Genomic DNA, 25,394 nt, shown 5'->3' on the forward strand with positions numbered 1-25,394 from the left:
ATGAGTGCGGGGAGGACTTAGGTCTACCGCGCCCACTTTGGGCTCCCGGCGACTTGACCGGGTCGACTTCTCCTAGTGCTCTGTTCAAATTTCTCGGAGTCACGTTTTGGGCCCTGGTCTCTTGGACGGTTTCCGCCGCTCTTGTCGGCGTGACAGTGTGAGCGGGCTATTGCGATTAGGTCCGGGGAGCATTTTCGGTTTTGCTACGTCAACCACATGTCCCGTGATGGTGACCTGGTTGGTTGTGGCGGCGTGTCGGGTATTATTGGCATCCGAACTCGGTTGGATTACTCCACGGTGGAGGGCTGTACGACTCCAGAATTGTTGAAAGTATCATCTTGGTAGAATGCGGTTTCGTCGGTCACGACTGCGTCTTGTTGTTTCGACATTTTCTTTAGCTTTTTGGGTGGGTTTTTGTTTTTTGTTTTTTGTTTTTTTTTTTTTGTTTGGGAATGAATGTGACTAGCTTCTAGTGTCATTCCCCACAGACGGCGCCAATTGTTCCGGGTGTAATTCCAGAGCAAGTATCGTTACCACCCGTGGCTTGTAGAATAATGTCTTGAGTTGAACCCTTCTTGCCTTTATCGTTCCTCTCGGCCTCTCCTGCAACAATGAACGCAGGCGAGGGCTTGGCTTTGTGCCAAGCGTACTCACTCCGACGCTCAAGTCAGTAAACTTAAAGGATTAAGCTGTGTTACTTGGCTAGGTATGTATTGTAGAGAGATAAGGAAGATATTACCAGGTGAATAGTGTATTTAGGTTAAGTTGTGGGATCCTCTCCTCAATGAAGGTTGAGGAGTATTTATAGGCTTTCACCTTTTGTCACGTAGTGGCCAAGTGGCCAAGTGGCTAGCAGGTGGAAAGACTGATCTACCCCTCGGCCGAGGGACCTATGGCAGGCCGGCGGGCCATGTTGGCTCACCGTCGAGGGGTCTTGGATATGAGTACGCGGGTATGTGTCCCTGGCCGGGTTGTCACGCCGAGACCCAGCTAACAGCCGATGGGTCGCATCGGCTAGGGCATTTTGTCTAAGTCGTTGACTTGCTGTGGATATCTTTGACCTTGTTCAATATGTTGACTTGGTCAGCGGTGCAGAATATGCCCCATCACCAGTTTTATAATTTTTTTTATAAGATAATCTTTTACACAAATTCTCATTGAAGACGAGCACTATCCATCACAAGCTGAAGACGGATAGTGCCCCTCTCACAATATGCAAGTGGCACTATCCATGGGGTTCTCTATTTCTCCCCCACTTGCCCTTCCACTTGCCTTATTGTGAGAGGGACACTATCCGTCACAAGCTTGTGGCGGATAGTGTCCGTCACAAGCAAGACGCTTTGAATCTTTTAATTACTAGAACAACAAAGTCATGTCCTTTTTTACTTAATTTCGACTCATTTTATTTCAGTTCAACTCTATTTAGTTTAGGGCAAAATTATTGGTAGTGTTGATACAAGATCCACTCAAGACTACCAATAATCTATCCTAATCTTGACAAAGTCTTAAGTTGAGTCTCAACTTAAGACTTTGGGTGAGTCTTGACCCCACTTTGAAGGAAAATTATCCAATGAGTGGACAACATGTGTCTTTTCTTTTTGTAAAAAAAAAAAATAGAACTGAAGTGAAAAAGTAGAGTCTAAGGTGAGTCTGACGGATAATGTATAAAGTCTGAGGTGAGTCTAAAATGAGTGAATAATAAAAAAACAATAAAAGTTAGTAAAAAGCTGATGTGACATAGTCTAACTGATAATCTTACCCTTAGTTTAGTTTAGTTTCAGCTTCATTCAGTACACTTCAACTTATATGTTCACAAATTAACTTTTACTTTAATTCAGCTTAGTCCAACTTAGCTTCATTCAGTTCGGTTCAACTTATGTCTTCCTAATTTAACTTTTACTTGAATTCAGCTTAACTCTTTTCAGTTTACTTCAGTTCAGCACCAACCGAAAAAACAGGGTCTAGACTAGATAAAAGAACCAAGAAAAAAAACCCTCTCAAAAAATCCCCCAAAAAAATCCCAAAAAAACCTCCCCTCTCCCGCTGGCGGCCTCACCGCATATCCCTAGGTCGCCGGCGAGAGGCCTTTATACTCTTCTTTCGCTTGTCTGAGTCTATCCCTCTTTTTCTTTTTTAGATCAACGGTCCGATTGATCGTCCGATTGATCATCCGATTGATCGTAAACTCCGTATGTTCATAAGAACCGCTTGATCCTTTGTAAAATTAGTGCTTTGGATATCCCTGTTTGGGATTTCCCTACCTTAGTTTGTTTCGACCATGTCTTCAGAAGCTGGTGCGGAATTTCTTTGCTGTTTTGTTTTTGTCCATGGTAGTGCTCCATTGGTGGATGATGATGCTGATTTTCATAAAGCCCTTTCCCACGTGGATTCTTCTCCTCTTTCTAAAATTAATGCCCTTAAAGACTTTTGGTAATAACCTTTTTCGTCAGCATCAATTTGATTTTGCGGGTGACTGCTACGATAAAGCATGTCGCCTATTGTGTTATGCTCTCATTGACAGAATGGATCGTGATTTGCAATCATCTATAACACTGGTTGTTTCTTTGTCCCTTAATTTAGCTGCTCGTGCTAATAAGCTTCACGCGTTTGAAGGGACTCTTATAATCTGTTCTATGGTTTTAAATTTCTTCCCTCGCAATGTTAAAGCTCTTTTCCGTACTACTGTAGCTCTTAGAGGTTTGAATAGATTTTCAGAAGCAAAGTGTGCTTTGGAGATGGCAAGTTTAATAGAACCGCATAATAGGGATATTATTGGAGAGTTAGAGGAAGTTAGGAAATCTCTTGTTACTGATCAGCGCGTTGTCGTGGATTTGAACACAAGTGATGTTCACCATGGGATAGATTTAGTTTCTTCTTCCTGTTTACAGGAAGTTGATGGGGTTTCAAGTTCTACTGCCGACACTACAAGTTGTTCATCGTTGATGTCGGGTTCTAGTGATGATGTTGCACCGTCTTTAGATAATATGGAGTTGGGTAGTACCGGTTGTGATAGTAATGAAGTTTGCTGTATCACTGACATTAATGTCGCCATGGATCCTTGTTCCAATGAGGATCAAGGGGATCAGTTTTTCTCTTTCAAGAAACGTGGCGGAGGTCATTCCAACCTTAGGATTGACTCCAACTCTTATAAAAACCTTCTTGAAGGTAAGACAATTCATGTTCACTAGCAAAAGTTTTTAAATACAATGACTGTTCGTGTTCACAACCTTTCTCAAAAGAAAACTTTGACGAGAACTCCCCATGAAGAATTTTCAAGGGAAGCAGTAGTTCCCCTCTTAGGTCCTTCTTCCTTCCGAGAAGCATAGTACGATTCCAAATCTTGCGATATCGGAGAATGTCGTGTTGGTGAAAGAGGAGGCTATATTTCATATCAATAAGAAGAAACGTCTATCGTCCTATTCTTCTTCTGTTAGCACAGTTTCCATGGTTCAGTTTGAATTTACGGCAACTAAAGAGCTTTTAAGCAAGAAATGCAGCTGCAGGGTGAAGCATTGTCGTGATCAAATGTCACCTGCTCTTTTGGTAATTTGAAGAAACGATCTTTGGTATCGTCGAGCTTTTATCTTCTTTTTGCAGGTACACTAAGACGGTTGCAGAAGGCAAGGGGAATAAAAGAAATGACGCTCACATGATTCAGTTCGATAACCATTACCATCCACCTATCAAGAAACGTCGTCTATCGTCTTCATCTTGTTCCATTTCTAGTTTTACCGAGGTTTCATGGGTTTCACGTTGCTTAGGGCCCTCTAGTGGCCCTGTTTTTATTCTCTAGTTGGCTTTATAACAGACTTGAATGTAGTTTCCGTTTTGTTTTATAATAGTAGTACATCGTTGTCTAAAAAAAAGATAAAAGAACCAAGTAATTACTTTCACAAGAATAATTACATAACACAACATAATAATTTTACAATAATTCTAGTGTTTTACTTAAAAAAATCTGTTTACATAATTATTAGAGTTATCAATTTTGTTAAATTTTAATAAAAATGATGGTACAAGAAGTGACAGCTGATAGCATCATCTCCTTCCTTCGTTCTTCCAAAGTACATCCATTTTCCCCTAATTTACCCTTTTCTTCCTCTTCTTCTTCACTCATTCTCCAGATCTTGTTATCATTTCTTCTTAAATTCCCAATTATTCCCTTCATTTTTCTTCCTCTTATTACATAGATCATACCAATATAAATTTCCCTCTTTTCCTTATAATTCTACCCTTTGTTCCTCTTAATTTTAATTATCAGAAATGTTTACTATTATGAATTAAAGGTCAGTTCTTTGTTATAAATATGTGGGTGTAATGATTTTTTTGCTATTTATTTATTTATTTATTTTAATTTCACTTTTGCTAAGATATAGAGATTGTTATGTTTATGAATCCTGTATGTTCGCCCTTGATACTTTTATTGGTTATTTTTAGAATTGTTAAATAGATAGGTCTCCATCTTTGTGTGACTCCATTTTTAGCAAATTTCATGGTATTTGATTATTGGGTTGGACCTTCCATTTATGTATGACAAGAAAAAGGTCATTAAACTTTTATCAATGATTTTGCTAATTTAATAATGATTGAGAAAAATTTGGTAATAATTTCTGATGGGTATATGGTTATGAATTTTCAGTGTTGGTGAACAAGAAGCTGAGATTGATAATCTGTGATTAAAGGGTAGTTTAGTGTTAGTTTAAGGGATGGAGGAGCTGGGACTGGGAACTCAAGTAGCAGCACCCTTGTTTATACACCAGAATATGGCCGGTCGACTTTTCGAGGGGGGTTTGATTGGGCAAAAGAGAGGTTATGGTTATAATACTCCTACTACTTATCAAAAGCAGCAACATTCACAAGTAGAGAGAACTAGGGATGGATGGGACCCCAAACAATGGGAATGGGATAGTGCCCGGTTTGTGGCGAGGGCTAGACCTCTGGTACCAGAGGTACTTGGCCTCGGTACCCCTAATGTGGGCCCTTTGGATAATAGTGAGGTGAGTGTTGTCGACCCGGTTTTACAGGCTTCTACTGCGTCGTGGAGCAGCACCTCACATGATGAGGGTGGGCAGAATGGTAATTGCCCTCAGTTGCAGCTTGGAAGCGCTCACGTGAGCTCAAATAAGACTAGTGGTGAGGAGCCTGTTACTTCTTTGAGACCGAACAAGAAGGTTCGGTCTGGATCTCCTGGTAATGCTGGGACCTATCCTGTTTGTCAGGTGGATTGTTGTGAAGAAGATCTCTCGAAAGCAAAGGATTATCATAGAAGGCATAAGGTTTGTGAACTCCATAGCAAGGCCACCAAAGCTATTGTAGGGAAACAGATGCAGAGGTTCTGCCAGCAGTGTAGCAGGTGTTTACCTTTTTTTTTTTCTTGGTTGCGACGAGTCTTTTTCTTCCGAAGTATTCCCTCTAGATTATGATGGAATAAAGCAAAATGACCCCTGCATTTCTTTTTGTTGTGTAGTAGCATTCATGCGATGCAAATGTTCACTTCTCGACGCAAATTTTTTTATAGGTCATTTTGAAACAGACTTTGTTGGTTGTTAAAGCAAGGGTAAGGCTGCGTACATCCAACCCCGGCCTTACCCCGCTATTTGTAGGAGAATTTGAAGCTGTGGAAGTGTTGTTATTTTAGATGTCATTACCATTGTTTTCTGTGTTATCACATTTGTTTTTAATTTGTCTTGCTAAGGTTTCATCCACTTGCTGAGTTTGACGAGGGAAAAAGAAGTTGCCGAAGAAGACTTGCTGGTCATAATCGTCGGAGAAGGAAAACTCAACCAGAAGAAGCCATACCGCCGGTCGTGCATCCGACTGCCATCAGTAGCACTGGGAATGGAAATTTAGATATTGTCAACTTGTTGACAGTTTTAGCCCGTGGTCAAGGTGTGATTTTTGTGTTTGTAAGCAAAATTGTATCTACGGAGTATTTCTTTTGGTCTCTGCCACAATTTAATTCTTATCCTGACAAAATATAGGGATTGCTGACAAGAATGTTCCCAATTACCCATCTATGCCTGACAAAAGTCAGCTGATCGAAATACTGAGTAAGTTAAACAATGTGTTACCTCGGCCAACTGATCTTCCGCCATCCCCTGCTGTTACTTCGGGCCCATCCAAGAACATTTTCGAGCAAACCGCTTTTTGTGGAAACAAAGCAGGTCAAAACAATATGGGTCAAAACATGCACTCTTTAGGGGGAGGAGAGAGAAGCAGCTCTAGCTATCAATCCCCAACTGAGGATTCAGATGGTCAATTGCATGACACTAGAATAATTCTACCACTGCAGCTGTTTAGTTCATCACCTGGGAACGATAGCCCGCGGAATGTAGTTTCATCAAACAAGTTTTTCTCTTCCAATAGCTGTAGTCCCTCTGATGAGAGGTCTCATTCATCATCTACTCCTATCACTAGAACGTTATTCCCGTTAGAAACTACCTCGGAAATTGATAAGGCTGACAGAATGTCAATTTGCGAAGAAACCAACGTGAATGTTGAAGCATGCCAGGCTGGAACTTTTGCCTCTGGAGTGACTCTGGAACTCTTTGGTCGGGGAAATATGGCCGCCGGTAATAAGTTGCAGAGTTTACCAAATCAGGCAGGATACTCTTCATCTGGTTCTGATCATTCTCCACCAAGTTTCAACTCGGATCCTCAGGTATTGTTAATTCAAGTTTGAGTTTTTTTTAGCCTTTTTCTTTTATAATGGAGTCAAAACTCGCTATTATTTGGTTATTGATTATGATGGAATAAACTAAATTGACGCTTTTTGTTGTGAAGTAGTCATTCTATGCAATTTTAATTACGGGTCATTTGGAAACAACCTCTTCTTTGTGTTGTAAACACAGAACTACAGAAGTAGTGTTGCTTTCATCCGACCTATCAAGCTTCCTTTACCGTGATCTATGGGAGTCCTTGAGGCACTGGGTTAATTTTGTTATAATTCTCTTTGAACCTATAAATTTGAAGTTTTGTCGATTGTGGAACCTGACTTACTTTTTTGTTTTTCTGTGTACTTATTCATGAAATGCTAAGAAGGACCGAACGGGCCGAATAATGTTCAAACTATTTGATAAGGATCCTGGTCATTTTCCTGGAGCACTGCGCACACAGGTGTGAAATTAGCAAAATGGCATTGATTGTCCGTGGTTCTGATTGATCAATTATACCTTACAATTTCTATTGTTATGCAATTTGCAGATATGTAATTGGCTTTCTAACAGTCCAACAGAGATGGAGAGTTTCATCAGACCCGGTTGTGTAGTTCTATCAGTTTATGTGTCTATGCCATCAGCTGCCTGGGAAAAGGTGATTCTTCTACTAAGATGTAGCAGTGTAACACACCCTCAAAGTGATAGCGTGCTGTGGGATGACACCTAGTTTTAATACCACTATATTCATAAAGAATATTATACTATCGCGAGGGTCATATTATATTGATATACTCACTTTGTCTTGGTCATTTAAATTTTAAAATACAGAAATTTGTTCATCGTCATTAGTCGCCGCATGACGGAATTTTGTTCTCCTATTTTTATTGATCCTTTCTGTTTCATTTTTAAATATTTCAGCTCGAAGAGAACTTTTCTCAGCAACTTGCTAACTTAGTTCAAAATTCTGATGCTGAGTTTTGGAGAAATGGAAGGTTTTCAGTGAACATTGGCAGGCAGTTAGCTTTCCACAAGGGAGGTGAGTGAAGGCTCAGCTATTTTATGCAAGAAAGCTTTGAGACAATTCTTTTTTTATATTCATTGCTGTAATCTTTTTTTTATTTTTTATTTTGTTTTATTTTTTTTTATTTTTTATCTCATTCATTTGAGGGTGTTGTTCTTCTCTCTGACACCCTCAAATGAATACAACAACAAACAACATTTTGGGATTAAGGCTCTGATGTTGTTGTTGTTGTATTCATTTGAGGTTGTCAGAGAGAACAAAGTGATTTTATGTACTGTATGTTATTGATCATTTTCTCTATATTTCCTACACATTAGTGAATTATTTGCTTTTTGGTCCTCAGGAAAATTTAATTTTTGCAAGCCTTGGAGTATACCAAATTCTCCTGAGATGGTCATGGTTTCACCTTTGGCTGTTGTGAGTGGACAAACCACTTCTCTTGTGATAAGAGGCAGGAATTTAACTTCCACTGGTACCAAGTAAGTGAACTTTGTTATTTATGCATATGGTTGCTACACCCTTAAAATTCTTTCTTATTTGCTCAATTTTTGAAATCCCTTATGAATTCGAAACTTCACCAGGATACACTGCACATACATGGGTGGGTACTCATCTAAGGAAGTCTCGGGATCAACCTATCAAGGATGCACTTATGATGAAATCAGATTGGGTGACTTTAGGGTGCATGCTGCTACTTCTACTCTTGGGCGTTGTTTTATTGAGGTATCAGCGTTGATTCTCTTTTCTGTGTTTAATTAATGTTATTTGTTTGCACCATGTGTGTAGTCCGTATTCGAGATGGGTAGGATCAGTAGGGCAGCAAAGCTTACTTTTTTGAGTTTGACGGCGCTGCATTTTAGGGAATCGAATGGAAATTTCTGGTTAAACTAGATTACTCCCTCACTAATTGATCTAAGTGCTCAGGTGTTACTTTTCATGTTTATGTGATTATGCCACACAAACATCAGTACTAAATCCATGCATTTTCTGCTTCTTTTCTCAGGTAGAAAATGGTGTCAGAGGTAATAGCTTCCCCATTATAATAGCAGATGCTAAGATATGTCAGGAACTGAGGCTCCTTGAACAAGAATTTGACAAAGAAGCGAAACCAGATAGTGTCATCATCGGAGAACCGTTCACGAATATATCAAGCCCCGGTTCGCATGAAGAAATCTTGTGTTTCTTAAATGAACTTGGGTGGCTTTTCCAGAGGCAGAGTTCTTCTGACGTTGGCACTCATGATTTTTCCCCTCGTCGATATCAATACCTCTTGACTTTTTCCATTGAAAGAGATTACTGTGCTTTGGTCAAAACACTTTTGGATATATTTACTGAAAAGGATTATAGAACAGATGGATTATCCTCGGAATGCCTAGACGCTCTCGAGAAGACAAACCTCTTGCACCGCGCAGTTAAGAAGAGGTCTAAAAGAATGGTGGACATGCTTATCCACTATTCACCACCTCATGGTAATGGTGCTTCTAACAGATATATCTTTCCCCCAAACCTCAGTGGACCCGGGGGAATTACACCGCTCCATTTGGCAGCTTGCAGTTCGGGCTCATATGATATTGTAGATGTTTTGACTGATGATCCCATGGAGGTATTTGCATTTTTTTTTTTCAGTATTTTAGTTTATAACTAGTTTTGGAGCCCGTGAAAATCACGGGATCGTTAATAATTGATTGTGTTTAAGTGTTTAATTTGTGAATAACTTATATGGAGTAGTCCCCCTCTCAATCAATTGTTTAATTTTAATTAAAAAACCACTCACAAATAATTAAAAAAAAAAGTAAATAAATAAACACGACTGGGGGACCTTACCTACCAATTTTTTGAATAAAGTTGGAAATTCATTCTCCTGCAATATTAATATAAACACAAAAAAGTAACTAATAAGATTCTAATTAATTCAAAACATAATAAAAATAAAAAGCGAAATAATTAATTTAGTTCTTTAGCTATACCTTACCTACCAATTTTTTTGAATAAAGTTGGAAATTCATTCTCCTGCAATATTAATACAAACACAAAAAAATAATAACAAATTAATACAAAACATAAGAAAAATGAAAAATGAAACAATTAGTTTACTTTTCTATGTATACTTTAGGTGCTATTTTTTGAATAAAATTGAAAATTAGGGTGAATATAATAGTTATATATATGAAAAATTCTATTACAAATTCTCTCAAAATTTTATGAATGAAAGAAAAATAAAAAAAATATGGTACATAAATACGGAGTATATATAGTAATGATGAAGGGAAAGTTAAAAGGTCATTTCATTAAATAAAGGAAATAATGGTTATTAAATAAATAAGGTAAATAAATAAATAAAATTATGAGAGGAGATCAATGGTTTACAATTTTTTTTTTTTGTGTGTGTGTGTGTGTGTTTATCCCTTATATTTTTTTAACTTTTTTTACCTTATATTTTTTAATTTTCTTAAATTGGTAATCCATATCACTTTTTTTTACCATGTCACATTAAAAGTTGTCACATCACAATTAAACTTGCAATGTCACATTTTTTTGTTAGCCTTTTAATAAGATTTTATAGATAGAAACTATTATAGGTTTTATAGCCATTATACAACCATAAAATCCAATATTTTAATTTTATTTTTAATTTATTTTGTGGTATTATTTAATTAGATAATTGATTGCCGAGAAACTCAAGAGGTGAATTAAATAGGAAAGAATGTTAATGAAAATTATTGGTGTTAACTGTTAAATAATATAAAGAGTTTTAATCGGAAAAAATTTTAATTAATTTGGTGGGTGTTAAGTATTATGAAGAGTTTTAATCAATTTATTTCCGTGTTTAATTAAAAAAAATGAATTAAATAGGAAAAAATGTTAATAAAAATGGTGGGTGGTAAGTAATATGAAGAGTTTTAATTAATTTATTAACATATTTTATTATAAAAATTTCAATTTTAATTATAAATTATAAATTTTATTAACATGTTTTAATTTAGACCTGGCAAATAGATCGGGTCGTGTCGGGTTCGTGTTGGTGTCACATGTAAACGGGTCACAATCTCTCCAACCCAAACCCGACCCAATTAAGTCTCGTGTCGTGTCCGTGTCGACCCACTTACATAAATGGTCCATAAGGCCTCAACCCTAACCCGTTAATTTCGTGTCGGGTTCGTGTCGTGTTTTCGTGTCACGTCCATATTTTGAAAGTTTAAGTATATTTATATGATGCAGGATCAAGAAAAATTAGGATTAATTTAGTAAACAGGTCATTCGTGTCGGGTTCGTGTTTAGAGAGGTCAACCCTAACCCAACCCAATTAAATATCGTGTCGTGTTCGTGTCGACCCACTTACATAAATGGGTCATTAAGTCTCAACCCAAACCCGTTAATTTCGTGTCGGGTTCGTGTCGTGTTTTCGTGTCGTGTCATTGTTTGCCACCTCTATGTTTTATCACAAAAATTTCAATTAAAATGTCAATATTAACTATAAATTATGAAATTTTGATGTAATTTCTAAGGTTTACATAAATTTGGGAAAACAATATATTTAATATAGAAAAATCATTTAAGAATATAGATAATATCTTTTAATATTATAGATAAGTGAACTAAATTAATTTATAGATAAATGAATTAAATTAATGTCATGTAATAATAAATTAATGCCGGTTAACAAAATGAGCGGAAAAAGGGGGATTGTCGTTGTCGGTAGGAACAGTGATGATAAGAGACGGGGTAATTGGGTATGAATGTGTATATGGCATTTGGGTTATGGGGCTGAGGTGGGCTTCAAATGTCTGCGTGGCTTTTTTTATCCTACGTGGCATTGTCTACGTGGACTTAATTGAACATTTTAGGGTAGCCTTTTAATAGTATTTATAGATAAAACCTAATTATGAATTCTTTCAATCCAACATTCGTAGCATGAATGTGGAGTGGATTAAGATTAGCATTTAGCTAGTTGGGGCTACCTTGTAGTCCTCCCAAGTCCCATCCCTTTTTTCTTGTCCATCAGACTGGTGTTGAAATGATATTGACCCTGGACAAGATTTTCTCAATATATACACATTGCCCTACACTTTCTAGATGAAAATAGATGTTATGATAAATTGGACTAGACCCTCCCATATTACCTTATACGGCTTTGATTTATTTGGAGAAGTTACTAGTAAAAAAGTAGAACAAAGTTACAAGTGTAGCATTCTTAACTCTTTCAATCTTTTTTTATGTAGATTGGATTGCATAGTTGGAAGTCCCTTTTGGATTACAACGGGCAGTCTCCGTCTGCTTATGCTACGATGAGAAATGACCATTCTTTAAACAGCTTAGTAGCTCAGAAACTGGTTGACAGAAGAAACAATCAACTCTCCGTATCAATCGAGATTGATACCGTTGAACCCGAGGTTAAACAAAGGTCAAGCCTACAAATAAACAAGAAACCGGACTCTTGCCCCAAGTGTGCAATGATGAGTTACAGTAGAATGTCGGGATCTCAAGGCATGCTTCACCGTCCCCTTATACATTCAATGCTTGCCATTGCGGCAGTATGTGTTTGTGTCTGCCTCTTCTTCAAAAGCATGTCAGTTCCTTTAACCTGGGAAAATTTGGATTTTGGGTCAATGTAATTTTTGACGTAAATCCAACTTCCTTAAACAAGAGTAACTTATGAAGGTTCATTACAGCATTTTGGCTGTGATTTTGAATCTCTCATGTTTCCTGGTAATTAGGCTACCGATAGGATCTGCAGTCAGAGAATCTTTGATTCCATATCGAGCTTATGCAACTAGTCTTTTGGGTCTCTTTCATAATTGACTACAAAAGCACTGGGCTTTAGAAAATGGAAAATGATGCAGCGCACGGTACAAAAGGTCAACATGCCGTGACTTGGAGTTGGATGTTGAAGAAAGCCGGTCTTGATCTTGAAGTCACTCTTCTTTCTCTCTCTCTCTTGTTCTGTACTAACATTACTTATTGTTGTTTAATTGGGTTATTTGTATATTCCTTCTTTTGAAGAAGGTAAGAGCTTGTCCATAGAAGCAAGTTCTACTGTAAAGTAGATGTGTAGGATTCGTTAATTCATTTGATGTATGAAAATGTACGTTAGTTATCACATAATGTACAATAATTAAGCAGCAATGAAGCATTTCATGTAGTTGGTAGTGCTTTGTACTTTCCAAGTCAACCTGACTTCGTTTTTAATGTCTATCTACATCCTTGTTACCAGCGCATTGAAAATTTTTCTGTAACTGTGTACTGTCGCTTGCTGACCGGCTTGTAGATTTGCTAAAATGGATCAGGCCTAAACCTGAAAATACAACCTGAGTAGGAGTTGTCTCCCAATGACCTGAGTAGGCAACCAAAAGAAGACTATTTTCAAAACCACAGAAATCCACAGCCGAAATCGACTCCAATAAACACAGCCTGATGATTCTTTTCAAGTCTATACATTCGTTGCCACTAAATCAATTAATCTTATATTGTTCAGTACTTTTTATTGCCAATTTGTATAAATGTAAAAAGATAGATACATTTATACAGTTGCCAAAATCCGATTCACGAGAATCTAAAATATGGTCAGCCACAACTAGCCGGAGGAGGATACGGCGACAATAGATACAACCTAACTTATCCCATCTAGCTCTATTCAAACGCAAACAAATGTGGCCCGTGATGGAAATTGACTCACCTACATTGGCCTGACCCAAATCCGTGTAGACTCATCCGATCACAAGCTCTATGCATAGGCAAGTTCAGGTCTGGGTAATCTCTCTTCCAAGGCTAGTAATAATGTTTTGAGTATTTGAGTATTGTATGCTAATCATGCTTGCACTTGCGAAGACATCTTCTACTGACGATTATTGATGAATAAATCAGCCCCAAAAAAGCAAGAAGCAAGACTGCAACATGAAAATAAAATCAACACAGTATTTAAAAAATAAAAATAAAAATAAAAATAAAGAAAATCAGCTTAGCCCATAGAACTTGTAATTTATTGTTTTGCTAATCAGGTCTTGTAATGCTTGTGCTCCTTATTTATGATTTATTATTAAATGAGGTAGATAATGTATTATAAGGCCATTGTTCGTTTTACAATGGACGGTCTTCTACAAGAGTCACTGAACCAACCAGGGCGGGGATAGGGATTTTTTTTTTTAAAAAAAATCGTAAGTATTACTCCCTCCCTTCAAACCCAAATACCCCGGTCCCAACTAATCTGTAAGAGGAACGTTAAAATGTGGGATGTTTAGATTACAAAGGAGGAAGTACCATGCTAGTGTTTTTATCAACCAAAAGCTTTTATTACAATTGTAAAATCCAACCGTAACAGTTCGATCCTAACTTCTTTATTGATACCAAGTACTAGGTTTTTTGCGAATCTTAGATATTTTGGCCTTTAAACGGGGGATTCTAAAGACATGATACATCACATGAAACTGATAGCTATTTAAAAAATAAAGACCTGATTTAGGAATATGTCGAAATAGAGCAAAATGGCTCACTCTACAATCTGCAGTTTTCTTATTGTGATATAGCAATTCATCAATCAATTCAATCACCGTGCAATTTTAAGGATGGGTCATGCAAAAATATGACCCTGTATTTTAACCCTACGGGAAATAGTATCTCTACGTTTTACCCATAGAGATAAGGCTTCCGACTCCATTACCTCGCAATTGGCGAGAGAGCCTTTGAGGCACCAAAAAGTAAATACTATTTTTACTGAAGTAAAAACATACCAAATGATCCACAGAATACAATAATGGCCAATCGGTACCGAATAATCCAAGGAAGATCAACTTCAAGAGTGCAATATTTCTGATTATCTGCTGCACGTCCCATGTTAGGTAGTTCCATATTTCCGGCTCGCAAATCAGACAATAAGATCTTATTACTGGCGACAGGGGTTCCATTGACATCTCTAACTTCGATTGTTAAAGTCAACGGATTCGATTCCCAATCCACCTCAATGACACCAAAATTTGGTTTTCCTGCAGAAAGAATCCCACTTCATAAAAACTTATCCATGTATACAACAAGGTGTTTCATTCTCACATGTGAGACCAACCCCATTAACTCTGAACATTAAATACGGAGTATACAAAGACCTGGGTTGATTTTACATGTGAGAACGTATTGTACAAGATTGATTAAGCCCACTTAATCTCCCGATCATGGAGTTAGAAGGCCATTGGAAGAAAGGAAGATCAAAGTTACCGTATACACATGACTTGTATCTGCAATTTCCCATTACCCTCAGTGTAGTTGGTGTCAACTGTGACATAAGTCTCAATAAAAACTGCAATGGTGGTGGCACCACTCCCTCGACAGATTGTGTCAATCCACTAGAGGTGACGTCATACAGCGGATATCCAGTAGCACAGTCATATCTCGTGATTTCAGCAAAATGAACATCTCCACTGATAAAAAGCACACCATCCCTCTGTATAACACAAGAGTGTTATCCGATTTTTTTATCTGAGCAACGAGTCTCAATTGATTGGATTTTGAACTCTGAATCTCATAATTTTAAGTTAATTGCAAACAGGCATAATGATAAACAAATATAGAAAGGTGTTACCTTACTATCACGAATTAACTGAAACAAGCGATTCCTCTCCTTTGGAAAACGACTCCAACCCTCAACAGAAAAGAACGGCCTAGTAACAGCTGAAAAATTTGATGTGACCTGAATGGACACAGAAATTGATAAGGATAGATGAGTAGATCATAGAAGCGCACTTGATATTAGACTGCTGGTCAGAAGATCAACCAAAGAATAGAGTAGATGACAGAAAATTTTGGATTCCTGAACTCTATCCTAATCTTGGACATGCCATGAGCCCTTGGGATCAGGTATTCGAGTCTTGAATAATAATTCTGTTCTTAAGTTCTCGCTTCTTATGCTATCATGCCAGCCTTCGATCATCAGATAAAGAGACGGGTACTGATAAATAAAATTCTACACTTTGGATGGTCAGAGTTGATATTAGTTGACCATAAAAGTCAAATGGTGAAAATAAAGTTGTGGTTGAGGTAGTACTATTGTAATAACCAGGCTATCTCAGGTACAAAAATCGCAGCAAAAATTCATGATTTTATCATGTCGCTGTACAAAAATATACTGTTGAGAACTTCTAGTAGCCAGCGGACTCGGCCAACGATAATGCCAAAATAATCGTAGTTTTCTGATATACCTGTATAGAGGAGCCAATAATGGTCAGGACTGTCTGGGGACCATAGAGCTCTTCCTCCAACCACTCCCATTGTGAAATTCCTAAAATACTTCCATCGCTTGACAAAGGATCTCTAAAGTATCTAGTGTCAAGAAGAATGACCTGAATATTATATGATAATGGTTAGATAAATTGCCAGAGATATCAACAAAATTGGGCAGAAGTAAATGTGCAGAAATCTCGAATACGGTAGATAATTATTGATGGGATGGTAACTGTCTGTCTAGATTTGATTATGAGAAACGCCCAACTGATTGGGTATAGCTCTCTAGAGTCTAGGCATAACAGAGATGAAGATTAGGGATGGCAATGGATCGGGTTGAATCGGTTTTGCAGGATCCAAACCCGGTCAACTAACTTAATGGATCGGTAATCCATATCCTGACCCGCTCCATATCCAAAATTTTAAAATCCATACCCAATCCATTATACTTTTTATGAAACCATACCCACTCCACAAATCCATACCCGATCCACCATATAATCCAAAATCAGATCCAAAACTTGATTTGACTATATAAAAAATTCATTGTTTTTGACAAAATTAAAATTCCAAGTACAATAAAGCCTAAATTTTCAAAATAATTTAATTGGATCAGGTTCGGGTACGAATGGATCGGGTTTGGATTTGGTTCGGGTTTTGCAATAGTGGAATTGGATATGGGTTTTTAAATAATGGATTGAGTACGGGTTATTAAGAGTTCGGGTCGGGTCGGTTTCGGTTCGGTTTGGGCCATAATTGCCCTCCTAATGAAGATGGGCAACCAAGATCCAAGAGTATTTGCTTGCTACCGCCTACTACTAATTCTATGGCAAGCGAGGCAGTGAAATGATTGCAATATTGAAACAATGATTTTTCATTCGACTATGATGATAAATGTTCCCAACATTGTGCAAGTTTTCTTTGGTATTCGACTACCACTCACAATCTTATCACTTTCCCTAGCAGCATGGCCCCTTCCCCATTCTTAAGCCTCTCAATTCGTGCGTGAGTTGGTGTTCGTCTCACATGGCCGAACCACAGAAAACCATTATCTTCATTTTATCTTCAATTTATGAAGCCCCCTACTCTCTATCATCATCAAATTCAAAAATTTTCTTTAGATTCATTTATAATCTTCTATGAATTGCACTGACCGAACAACTAAAAAAATATATAAATTAAAGAAGTGAGAGGTGCATTAAGTGAGAATTGAAGTCTTTTTAATCAATATGCGACTAAATGCGTATCAGACCCAGAACCTGAATCATCACGAAATTAACCCCTGTTCAGATGGATGAATTATAAGAGAAAGGAGAGTGACACTTTTCCTTGTTTGAGTAGCAAACTGGGTTGAAGGAGAATTAGACCTTCCATTTTCCTCTTCCCAAGACATAATCAAATCCATTTAACATAGGAAAAATCCGGAAGAAAAAATAAAATGACATTGTTCCATTCCTCCCTGGCTCCCTCCCCTTTCCTCCTAAGGAACACTATTGTATCGAAAAAACCCTTTACTCTTTAGATATAGGGATATGGAAGGAAAGGGAGGGAAATAAATCCCATGTTTGGCTAGCAAGTTAGGTTGGACGGATTTGGATGGGAGGGTCCTGGAAGGATCCATTTACCCTCTCACAAGACAAATTAAAATCCATAAACATGTAGAAGATTTGGAAGGAAAATGACATTAGTCCATTTCCCTTCCCTTTCCCTCCACTATCCTCCTACAATCCCCTTCCCTCTCAATGTGTATCCAAACATTTGGAAAAAAAATAAAATTACTATGGTTAAAGTGTGCAACATGAATTTCCAAAAGTATACTTCCTCCGTATCAATCATTTTGTTTCATTTGACTTTTATTGCGAGGCAGAAAAAATTAAAATGGAGCTATTAAGTGAAATGGAGGGAGTATGTCAGTAGACAGTTTAAGGAATAGAAAACCTTGGCTTCATCCACTGTTATTTTGTACCTGCTTCGTATAGATAAATAGATAGATGCTTCTTATTAAAAAAAGATAAAGGTATACAATTACAAATGAAAGAATATGACGAGGTGGTACCTTTATTTGTTTGCCAACAGGACCAAATGTGTAAGATGTATAGACACCAGCTTGTTTTCTCCTATGGTGAAACATAATGTTAAGATAGTAAATAAACATTTTTCGCAGCAAATCAGAATGTAAAAATCGTACATAGATGAACTGAGTCACACTGTAACACCAAATATAACGTCGACAATGGCAATAAATTTCTCTTCTTTTTGCTGGGGGAAGATAAACTTATCAAAGGAAAGAATTAGATACAGCAATAGAAAACAGAAGGTCCTCCAAAGATACAGGAGACATAGTGTGTAAAATCAAATACTGTGTTGAGCTCTTCAAGGACTCATAATTCTTATTGGACTGGTTCAATGAATTACAATAATTGGTAGAATTTGCAATACCTCGGACTATCTATGGGTTCATCCAAGAAATCTAGAAGTAGCTTTTGATTGGTGACCTTGCCAGCGAATTCTTTTCCTGCATCATTCAAGCCATAATCATGATCATCCCATGTTCCGATAACCTAAGAAATAAAACATGATACAAACTGAGTTTATCAATCAGAAGACACAGAAAGCAAGTTCTTATAGCAAGGAGAATGTAGACAAAAGCAAAGAGAGCAGAAAAATGGTACCTTAGAATGCTTTCGGATGTAGGAGTATCCAGGGTTTAATTTTGCCTTCTTGTAGCTTGACTCCATTTCTTGTTCAGAAGAAGGGTAAAACCTTGGAACATTCTTGAAAGGGCCAATAGTCCTCTCCTTCCCAACTAATCTAAAAGGGCGTTTATGGTCTCCGTAAATATTGTCTCCTAACCATATGAAAACTTGGGGATTGAAGTCACTGACTGCATTCCAGATCTCCTGAATATATCAGATAATTGAAACATTAGACTCATCGCTCTACAATTCATTACTAAACACACAGCATGCTCCGATAATTTAAATTAAAACATTCACAATAACAGTGCAGGCGGCATTAACTTCTTGTTCTATCATGGGAACACATGGAAATGACTCACTCTTTAAAATTTCTCAAATGATTTATGCATACAAAAGAAAATGCATGGAGTTTCAAAAGGCTAGAGGTTAATGGTCGGAATTCCCTCTGTCCATGAATCTAAGGATGACGTCTTTCCAATATATTGTTCTGTACTCAAGTACTCACCCAGTGGGCATAAATCCCTTCTGATAAATACACAGTACAGGGCTACAATACCTATTATTGCCGAGAACTAAAAGGTAAATAAAAACTACTTCAGATTGGTTTCAGAGAAGACTTTTTGAGTAAAGTTAATTAACTAGAGACTTCATATACACAACACGTAATTTGGGATGAGGGAACTATTCAAAGAACACCAAATATATTTCTGGGAGGACGGGTTGATCCTCTTGATTCATGATACCGTGAAGTTATGGAACCAGTAATTGAACAAAGGCTTAAGAAATGTGTGAAGATCTCCGAGAGCCAGTTTGTATTTCTGCCTTGAAGTGATTGATTATGGAAGCAATTTATCTTACGAGAGAAATGAGGGGCATTATTGAGATAAGAAGAAAGACCTACATATGTTTTTTATAGATTGAGAAGAAAGACCTACTAAGTGGAGTACTTTGGTGGGCTTTAGAAAGAACGGGTGCATCATGGAAACAAATTGACTACAAGAGAGCTAGTCAGAAGCATACAAAGTAACATTGGAACGACACACGAGTTACCTACTACGATTGTTGTGCCGTGTGCATCATGCTCTGAGTCATTTACTCTTTGCCATAGGCATGGAGGAACTAACGGGTCAATTCAAGACGACATTCATTGGTGTATGATGCAAGCAGATGATATAGTGTTGATTAATAAAATGCAGGAAAGATTCTATAGGAAGTTGGAACTTTGGAGGTATACTTTGAAAGCACGAGTAGACTGAGCAGAAGTAAGACTGAATATTTAAAGTGTAGGTTTAGCGAAAACACAGTCAGAGAAGCAGGACGATCATTTTTTATGGCGAGGTTATTGCATCCAACTTTTTTAGATATTTGAGATCTATTATATAAAAGATGGAGAGTTAGATGGTGATCTAACTCATAGAATTAAGGGGGTTGCCGAAGTAGAAGGGCGCCGGAGGGTTTAAATTTTATCTCGGCATGCCTAAGAATATGTCGTATGCTAGAAGGTTTTTAATTAGACTTAGCGGAGGAAAAATTGATGTCCCCATCTCCCTCCTACCCTATTTGCCATCCAAACTAAGGAAATTGTAGCCCTCCCTTTCCTTCCCCTCCATTTCCATTCAAATCCCCCAATCCATGAATGAGGTGGTTAGAGTTGTGCCTATAGAAAATAAGACGATGGAGAAACGACTAAGATGTTTTAGCCATGTGACTGAAACCGATACGAGGTTAGGGCAGTAGAAGCAAACAAGAAACTAAGATAGTCGGAAAACGAGCACATCACCCAGGTATAGCAACAACGTTATTATTAACTCAAAGCCTCGCTGATTTTCATATGACCAGGTAAGGAATAATCGGAAGTACGCGGCCTTACCCTACGCTAACAATACAAATGAGACTCCTTCCGCATAACCCAAAATGAAAATGGCTTCAAAAATTAGGAAGAACAAAGTAGTACTCCCACCATCCCGGTCAGTTGTTTACCTACCCCCATTTATGGGTGTCTCGGTCATTTGTTTACCTTTCTATTGGGAATATTTTTGAAGGTAATTTGATATCTACGTAAGTTATTGTCCACTTCTCACTCAACAACACCGCCTAAAAAGGGTCTCCTCCCCTTTCCTTGGTCTTTGTGCCAAAATCAAAGTGAACAAATGATCAGGAGTAAATAAAAATGACGGAATAGTAGAAATGGGTAAATGTAAAGGTAAAAAAAGGGAGAGACCTGAGGAAGGTTTTGATTGGAGCAAGAGCCGAAAGCAATACGAGACACCGGAGGTCCGTCGGAAGCGGTGGAAGTTGCGGCGGTGAACAAGTGAATTACAAGGATGATTATGAACCGCAAATCATTCCTGTCGCTGACTTTAATTACAGACATCCTTGTGTTCTACAAAACACAAAAACAACATAAATAAATTCATAGTATCATCCTTGCTTGTTTTCTTTCATTACAACTCCATTTTATGTTCTCATTACTATCAAGTATTTTCAGGAATTCAGTTTTGAACAATCAGGTGACAAACCTTATTCAGAGATTAGAATCACATGCCTAAAATATCCAAAGTTAAAAAGTGGTTACTAATATCAGAAAATTCAGAATTCAGAACAGATACTTCAATCGTACTTACCAATTTTTTCTCTTTTTGTACTAGGGATGGCAGTTGTTTCAGACTAGACCTGCCAAATGAATCAATCGGGTACGGTTAGGTCTGTCAATTTTAGGGCGGGTTGGGCCGGGTCATTTCGGTTTCGGATCGCTTTCGGGTCAACTATTATCAAGTTACTTGTGCATAATAATCAGCTTGCAACAATGAACATTCGGGTCGGATCAATTCGGATTCGGACCGGGTTCGGGTCTTGAGCGTGGGTGTCGAGTCGGGTTCAGGTCGGGTCATTCAGGTCGCGTCAATTTTTGTCAGGTCTAGTCCAGACCCTACCTAGATCCAATTTGGATCCACTCCATTATTTTCCTTTCCATTACCTCTCAACGATCTAGATATTATCCTGAAACGATCTAATGGTCAAAACATTAAGTAATGGGTCATCACTACTTTGGAGGTAATGGAAGGGATCCTAAATTCCTAACTCGCCCAGATCCTATGGGTATAACCTTGGTGGGTTGGGTATGAGTCTTTTATATGGGAGTCCTACGGTATTTAGGATCCCATACAAAACAACTGCAAATTAATACTTTCTCCAATCCACACCAAACTTCCTATTTACTTTTTGGAGATCAATCTTTGAAAAGTTTAACCGTTAATTCACTCAAAAATATAAATCTTAACATACTTACTAGCCTTAAAAAATGTTAGAGATAGAGTGAGAAAGAGAGATAAACCCTAAAAACTCAAAATCTGTTATAAAATATAGAGACTAGAGAAGGAGAGTGAGTGATGGTAGAGATGTGTATATTTCTCATTGGCACAATAGAATATATATATATATATATATATATATATATATATATATATATATATATATATATATATATATATATATATATCGGGATCCGGTGAGAACTCTTAAATATTTGAGGATTGAGGATTAGTGAATACAATATCACAGGTTCTTCAATACAATATCATGAAAAAAAAATTAGACTTGTCCAAAAAAAAATTTTTTTTTTGAAAAAAACATATTTTTTTTTTTGCACAACTGTTTTTTTCGTGTGATATTGTTTGAATAACCTTGTGATATTGTATTGAACAACATGTGATATTGTAATGAAATCCTCAATCCTCAAAAAAAAAGATAGTGTATACTCACATGATCCCATTCCTATATATATATATATATATATATATATATATATATATATATATATATATATATATATATATATATATGCAAGTTCAAATGAGTCCACCTAAAATGGTGAGTCCACTAAGTCCTAATCCTAGCCATTGATCTTGTAAGATTGATGGTTGAGATTTTAAAAATTTAAGATGAAAACTTTAATGTTTTATAAACGAAACTTTAATTAATGTATGAAACTTTAATTCTTTAAAACTATAACTTTAATATTTAAGGTTATTTTATAAATAAAAATTTAAATTTATGTTAGAAAATTTTATTTTAAATATATAAAATTGATTTTTTAGTGAAACTTTAATGTTAAAATTTGAAATTTTAATTTTTTTAGACAATTTTTAATATAAAAATTTGAATTTATATAATTTTACTAATTTATAAATATAAATTTAATATTTTATGAGTGAAACTTTAATGCTTAAAATTTAAACTTTAATATTTTTAGTCAATTTCTAATATAAAAATTTGAATTTATTTAATTTGACTGAGTTATAAATGTAACTTTAATATTTTAAAAAAGAAACTTTAATGGTAAAAAATGAAACGTTAATTTTTTTAGACAATTTCTAATATAAAAATTTGAATTTAATTAATTTTACTGATTTATAAATTTTATTAATTAATTTCATGATTTTTGAATATAACTTAAATGTTTACAAGTGAAACTTTAATGCTAAAAATTGAAACTTTAATATTTTTAGGCAATTTTTTATATAAAAATTTGAATATTTATTAAATTTCAATGATTTTATGAATGTAACTTTAATGTTAAACGAATGAAACTTTAATGGTTAAAAGGGTAACTTTAGTCTTTTTAAGGCGATTTTTAATATAAAAAATTGAATTATTGTAATAAGGTAATTGTGACTAAAATTTATTTAATTCACTGTTTTATGTATGAAACTTAACGTTAATAGAGTGAAACTTTAATGTTAATCGAGTGAAACTTTAATACTTGCGAGTCATGAGTCATTTATATAGTCGTTATGAGTCCTTTAATATAGTCGATCCAACCACCACCATAAACACCCGACACCACCACGCACCCCACCAGATCTGAAAAAAAAAACGACGACGGAGCACCAACACGCACCACGACATCGCTAGTAACCACCTACAATAACGGAACCAAAAAGAAAAAACAGGGAAGGAGAGTCGGGAAGGAGGCGGCATAAAATACCACGACCCGCCACAACCTTCAACAACCACCACGACAAAAAATCTCTCATCACCCTCGCCTTTTCCAAACACCACCAACAACCCTCGCCTTTGCCAAAAACCACCACGCACCGTCGCCTTTTCCAATTACCACTCCGCCAGCCTTGCCTTTTCCAAACACCACACCACCCACCACTAGTTTAAATCACAAAAAAAAAATTAAGAAAATATAAAAATCGAAAATATAAAATCAGGAAAAAAAATCAGAAAGTAATTGATTAAGATGGTGGTCATTAGGAAGGGAGAGTTGTGGTGGTCAAATTTTAGATCTGACGGTGGTTGTGGCATGGCAGTGGATGCGGTTGTGGCGGGGCAGTGGAGGCGGCAGGAATAGCGTGTAGGAGGGGTGGCATGGGGTAGCAGCCGTGTGGTGGCCGAGGGAGTTAGAGAGGAAAGAGTTAGAGAGAGGAGGGAGGTAGAGAGAAGAGGAGGCAGAGAGAATGAATGAGTGAGTGAGGATGAATTAGGGTTTGCTTGCTTTTATATCTCCCCTCTTTTTTTGTTTTAATCTTAGTCATTCATTTGTTACGATCTAAGGGTTAGAAATAGGACTTAGGGACTCATCTAAGTGTAGAGGACTCACTTGAACCTAATTCTAATTTATATATATATATATATATATATATATATATATATATATATATATATATATATATATATATATATATATATAGAGGCGGGATCTCGTGAGTTTGGTTCTTACGGTGAGTTGTGAGTTTGAAAAATCTCAGCCATTGATTTAAGGGAAACCAACGGATTGAGATTGAATAAAAAAATAAAATAAAGCTGACATAAGTAGGCTGGCATCAATACATCGTCTTCTTCCCAAAATATTATCTTCATCTTTTTTTTTGTGTGTTAATCAACCAACGTGTCTCTAAACCAAAAAAATACCCCCAAAAATCTCTTCAACTTCTCCAACCTCCGACATCTACGCGCCCACCATCACCTCACCTTTCTATTGGACGACGTCGTCCCGATTCTTCTCCTGTAACTCGCCTGATTTGGTGTTTAATCACGAGTTGAACTCGGTAACGGAATCGGAGCTGGTTACTATTATGGACTTCTATTCCGCCATCATCGTCGACGAAGCTTGCGGAATGACTAACCAAGAATAACGCGATGATTCTAATGGTGATTGCGAAGAGTTTCGCCATTGTTGTTTTTTTATTGTTTGATAAATTATGAGATTTTGTAAGTCAATTGAATTGTGTTATCGATCTGCAGAGTCGATGCAACGAAGGTTTACTCGAAGTCATGCTCTTGTACGAAGGTTTTTTCTTCGTTGTTTTGCTAATTGCGTCTGTATTTGTTAACTATTATTGTATCATTAAGTATGAATAACAAAGATAATGTTTTTATGTTTCATAGAACCATGGCTTTATCCTTTCGAAATTGATATCTTCTATAGGCTGAATTAGGTATTATAGATGCCGTCCGTCTGTATATCTATGTTTCTGTTGTCTCACGTTTACAGAAATTGGATCTGTTTGGAATTTCAGATAATTTTGTTTGTCCTTTGCTTATGTATCTCTGTCTTTAAAGTTTTAGATGGCTAACATCTGTTTGCAAACTCATTTCACTTTCTTCCACTTACTTTAGAACATAATCAAGGAGCGCCAGTCTCCTGCACCCAGGCAGTATCGGTGGGACTACAGTCATGAGAGGAATGAGATTGATACGGATAGGGAACCAAATTGGAATTCCAACTCTAAGCCACGATACAATGGACGTGCTCAACCTCGAAATTACTAGGAGAAGCAAAATACAAATACTGACCGGTCAGTT

The 25,394-nt window shown here is 36.8% G+C and overlaps 2 protein-coding genes across 6 annotated transcripts; one reads left to right on the plus strand and one right to left on the minus strand.

Annotated features, from left to right (window-relative positions):
* Window positions 1-3,993: 3,993 nt before the first annotated feature.
* Window positions 3,994-12,817, plus strand: LOC141597026 (squamosa promoter-binding-like protein 14). Of its 2 annotated transcripts, none has more exons than XM_074417332.1 (11): window positions 3,994-4,286; window positions 4,640-5,353; window positions 5,696-5,889; window positions 5,982-6,661; window positions 7,039-7,116; window positions 7,204-7,311; window positions 7,575-7,692; window positions 8,021-8,156; window positions 8,259-8,400; window positions 8,681-9,280; window positions 11,898-12,817. In XM_074417332.1, the coding sequence occupies exons 2-11, from the start codon at window positions 4,707-4,709 to the stop codon at window positions 12,288-12,290; spliced, it is 3,096 nt and encodes a 1,031-aa protein (XP_074273433.1). In that variant the 5' UTR covers window positions 3,994-4,286; window positions 4,640-4,706; the 3' UTR covers window positions 12,291-12,817. The 2 variants fall into 2 exon arrangements, with proteins under 2 accessions (XP_074273433.1, XP_074273434.1); XM_074417333.1 differs by having other exon boundaries at window positions 4,016-4,286; window positions 7,042-7,116.
* On the minus strand, window positions 12,733-21,342 carry LOC141597028 (uncharacterized). 4 transcript variants are annotated; one of them, XR_012522668.1, is made up of 11 exons: window positions 21,206-21,342; window positions 20,803-20,964; window positions 18,555-18,782; window positions 18,322-18,443; window positions 17,939-17,999; window positions 15,861-16,001; window positions 15,245-15,352; window positions 14,881-15,106; window positions 14,403-14,654; window positions 13,352-13,562; window positions 12,733-13,009 (listed from the first exon to the last, which is right to left on the minus strand). XR_012522668.1 is itself a non-coding variant. In XM_074417335.1 (10 exons), exons 2-10 carry the CDS (start codon window positions 20,953-20,955, stop codon window positions 13,480-13,482), a joined length of 1,374 nt encoding a protein of 457 aa, XP_074273436.1. In that variant the 5' UTR covers window positions 20,956-20,964; window positions 21,206-21,341; the 3' UTR covers window positions 13,036-13,479. The 4 variants fall into 4 exon arrangements, 2 of the variants coding, with proteins under 2 accessions (XP_074273436.1, XP_074273435.1); XR_012522667.1 differs by lacking the exon at window positions 21,206-21,342 and adding an exon at window positions 21,101-21,193; XM_074417335.1 differs by lacking the exon at window positions 12,733-13,009 and having other exon boundaries at window positions 13,036-13,562; window positions 21,206-21,341.
* Window positions 21,343-25,394: the final 4,052 nt, after the last annotated feature.

This window comes from Silene latifolia, chromosome 8 (assembly GCF_048544455.1).
Source record: "Silene latifolia isolate original U9 population chromosome 8, ASM4854445v1, whole genome shotgun sequence".
NCBI classification, from domain to species: domain Eukaryota; kingdom Viridiplantae; phylum Streptophyta; class Magnoliopsida; order Caryophyllales; family Caryophyllaceae; genus Silene; species Silene latifolia.

Coding starts and splice junctions, on each gene's coding strand:
- LOC141597026 (XM_074417332.1), top strand. CDS start 4,707: ATGGAGGAGCTGGGACTGGGAACTCAAGTAGCAGCACCCTTGTTTATA. Junction 7,117..7,203: donor CTGGAGCACTGCGCACACAG/GTGTGAAATTAG, acceptor TGCAATTTGCAG/ATATGTAATTGGCTTTCTAA. Junction 9,281..11,897: donor TGACTGATGATCCCATGGAG/GTATTTGCATTT, acceptor TTTTTTATGTAG/ATTGGATTGCATAGTTGGAA.
- LOC141597028 (XM_074417335.1), bottom strand. CDS start 20,955: ATGTCTGTAATTAAAGTCAGCGACAGGAATGATTTGCGGTTCATAATC. Junction 16,002..17,938: donor CTGTTGGCAAACAAATAAAG/GTACCACCTCGT, acceptor TATAATATTCAG/GTCATTCTTCTTGACACTAG. Junction 13,563..14,402: donor TGTATTCTGTGGATCATTTG/GTATGTTTTTAC, acceptor TTCATGTTGCAG/TCTTGCTTCTTGCTTTTTTG.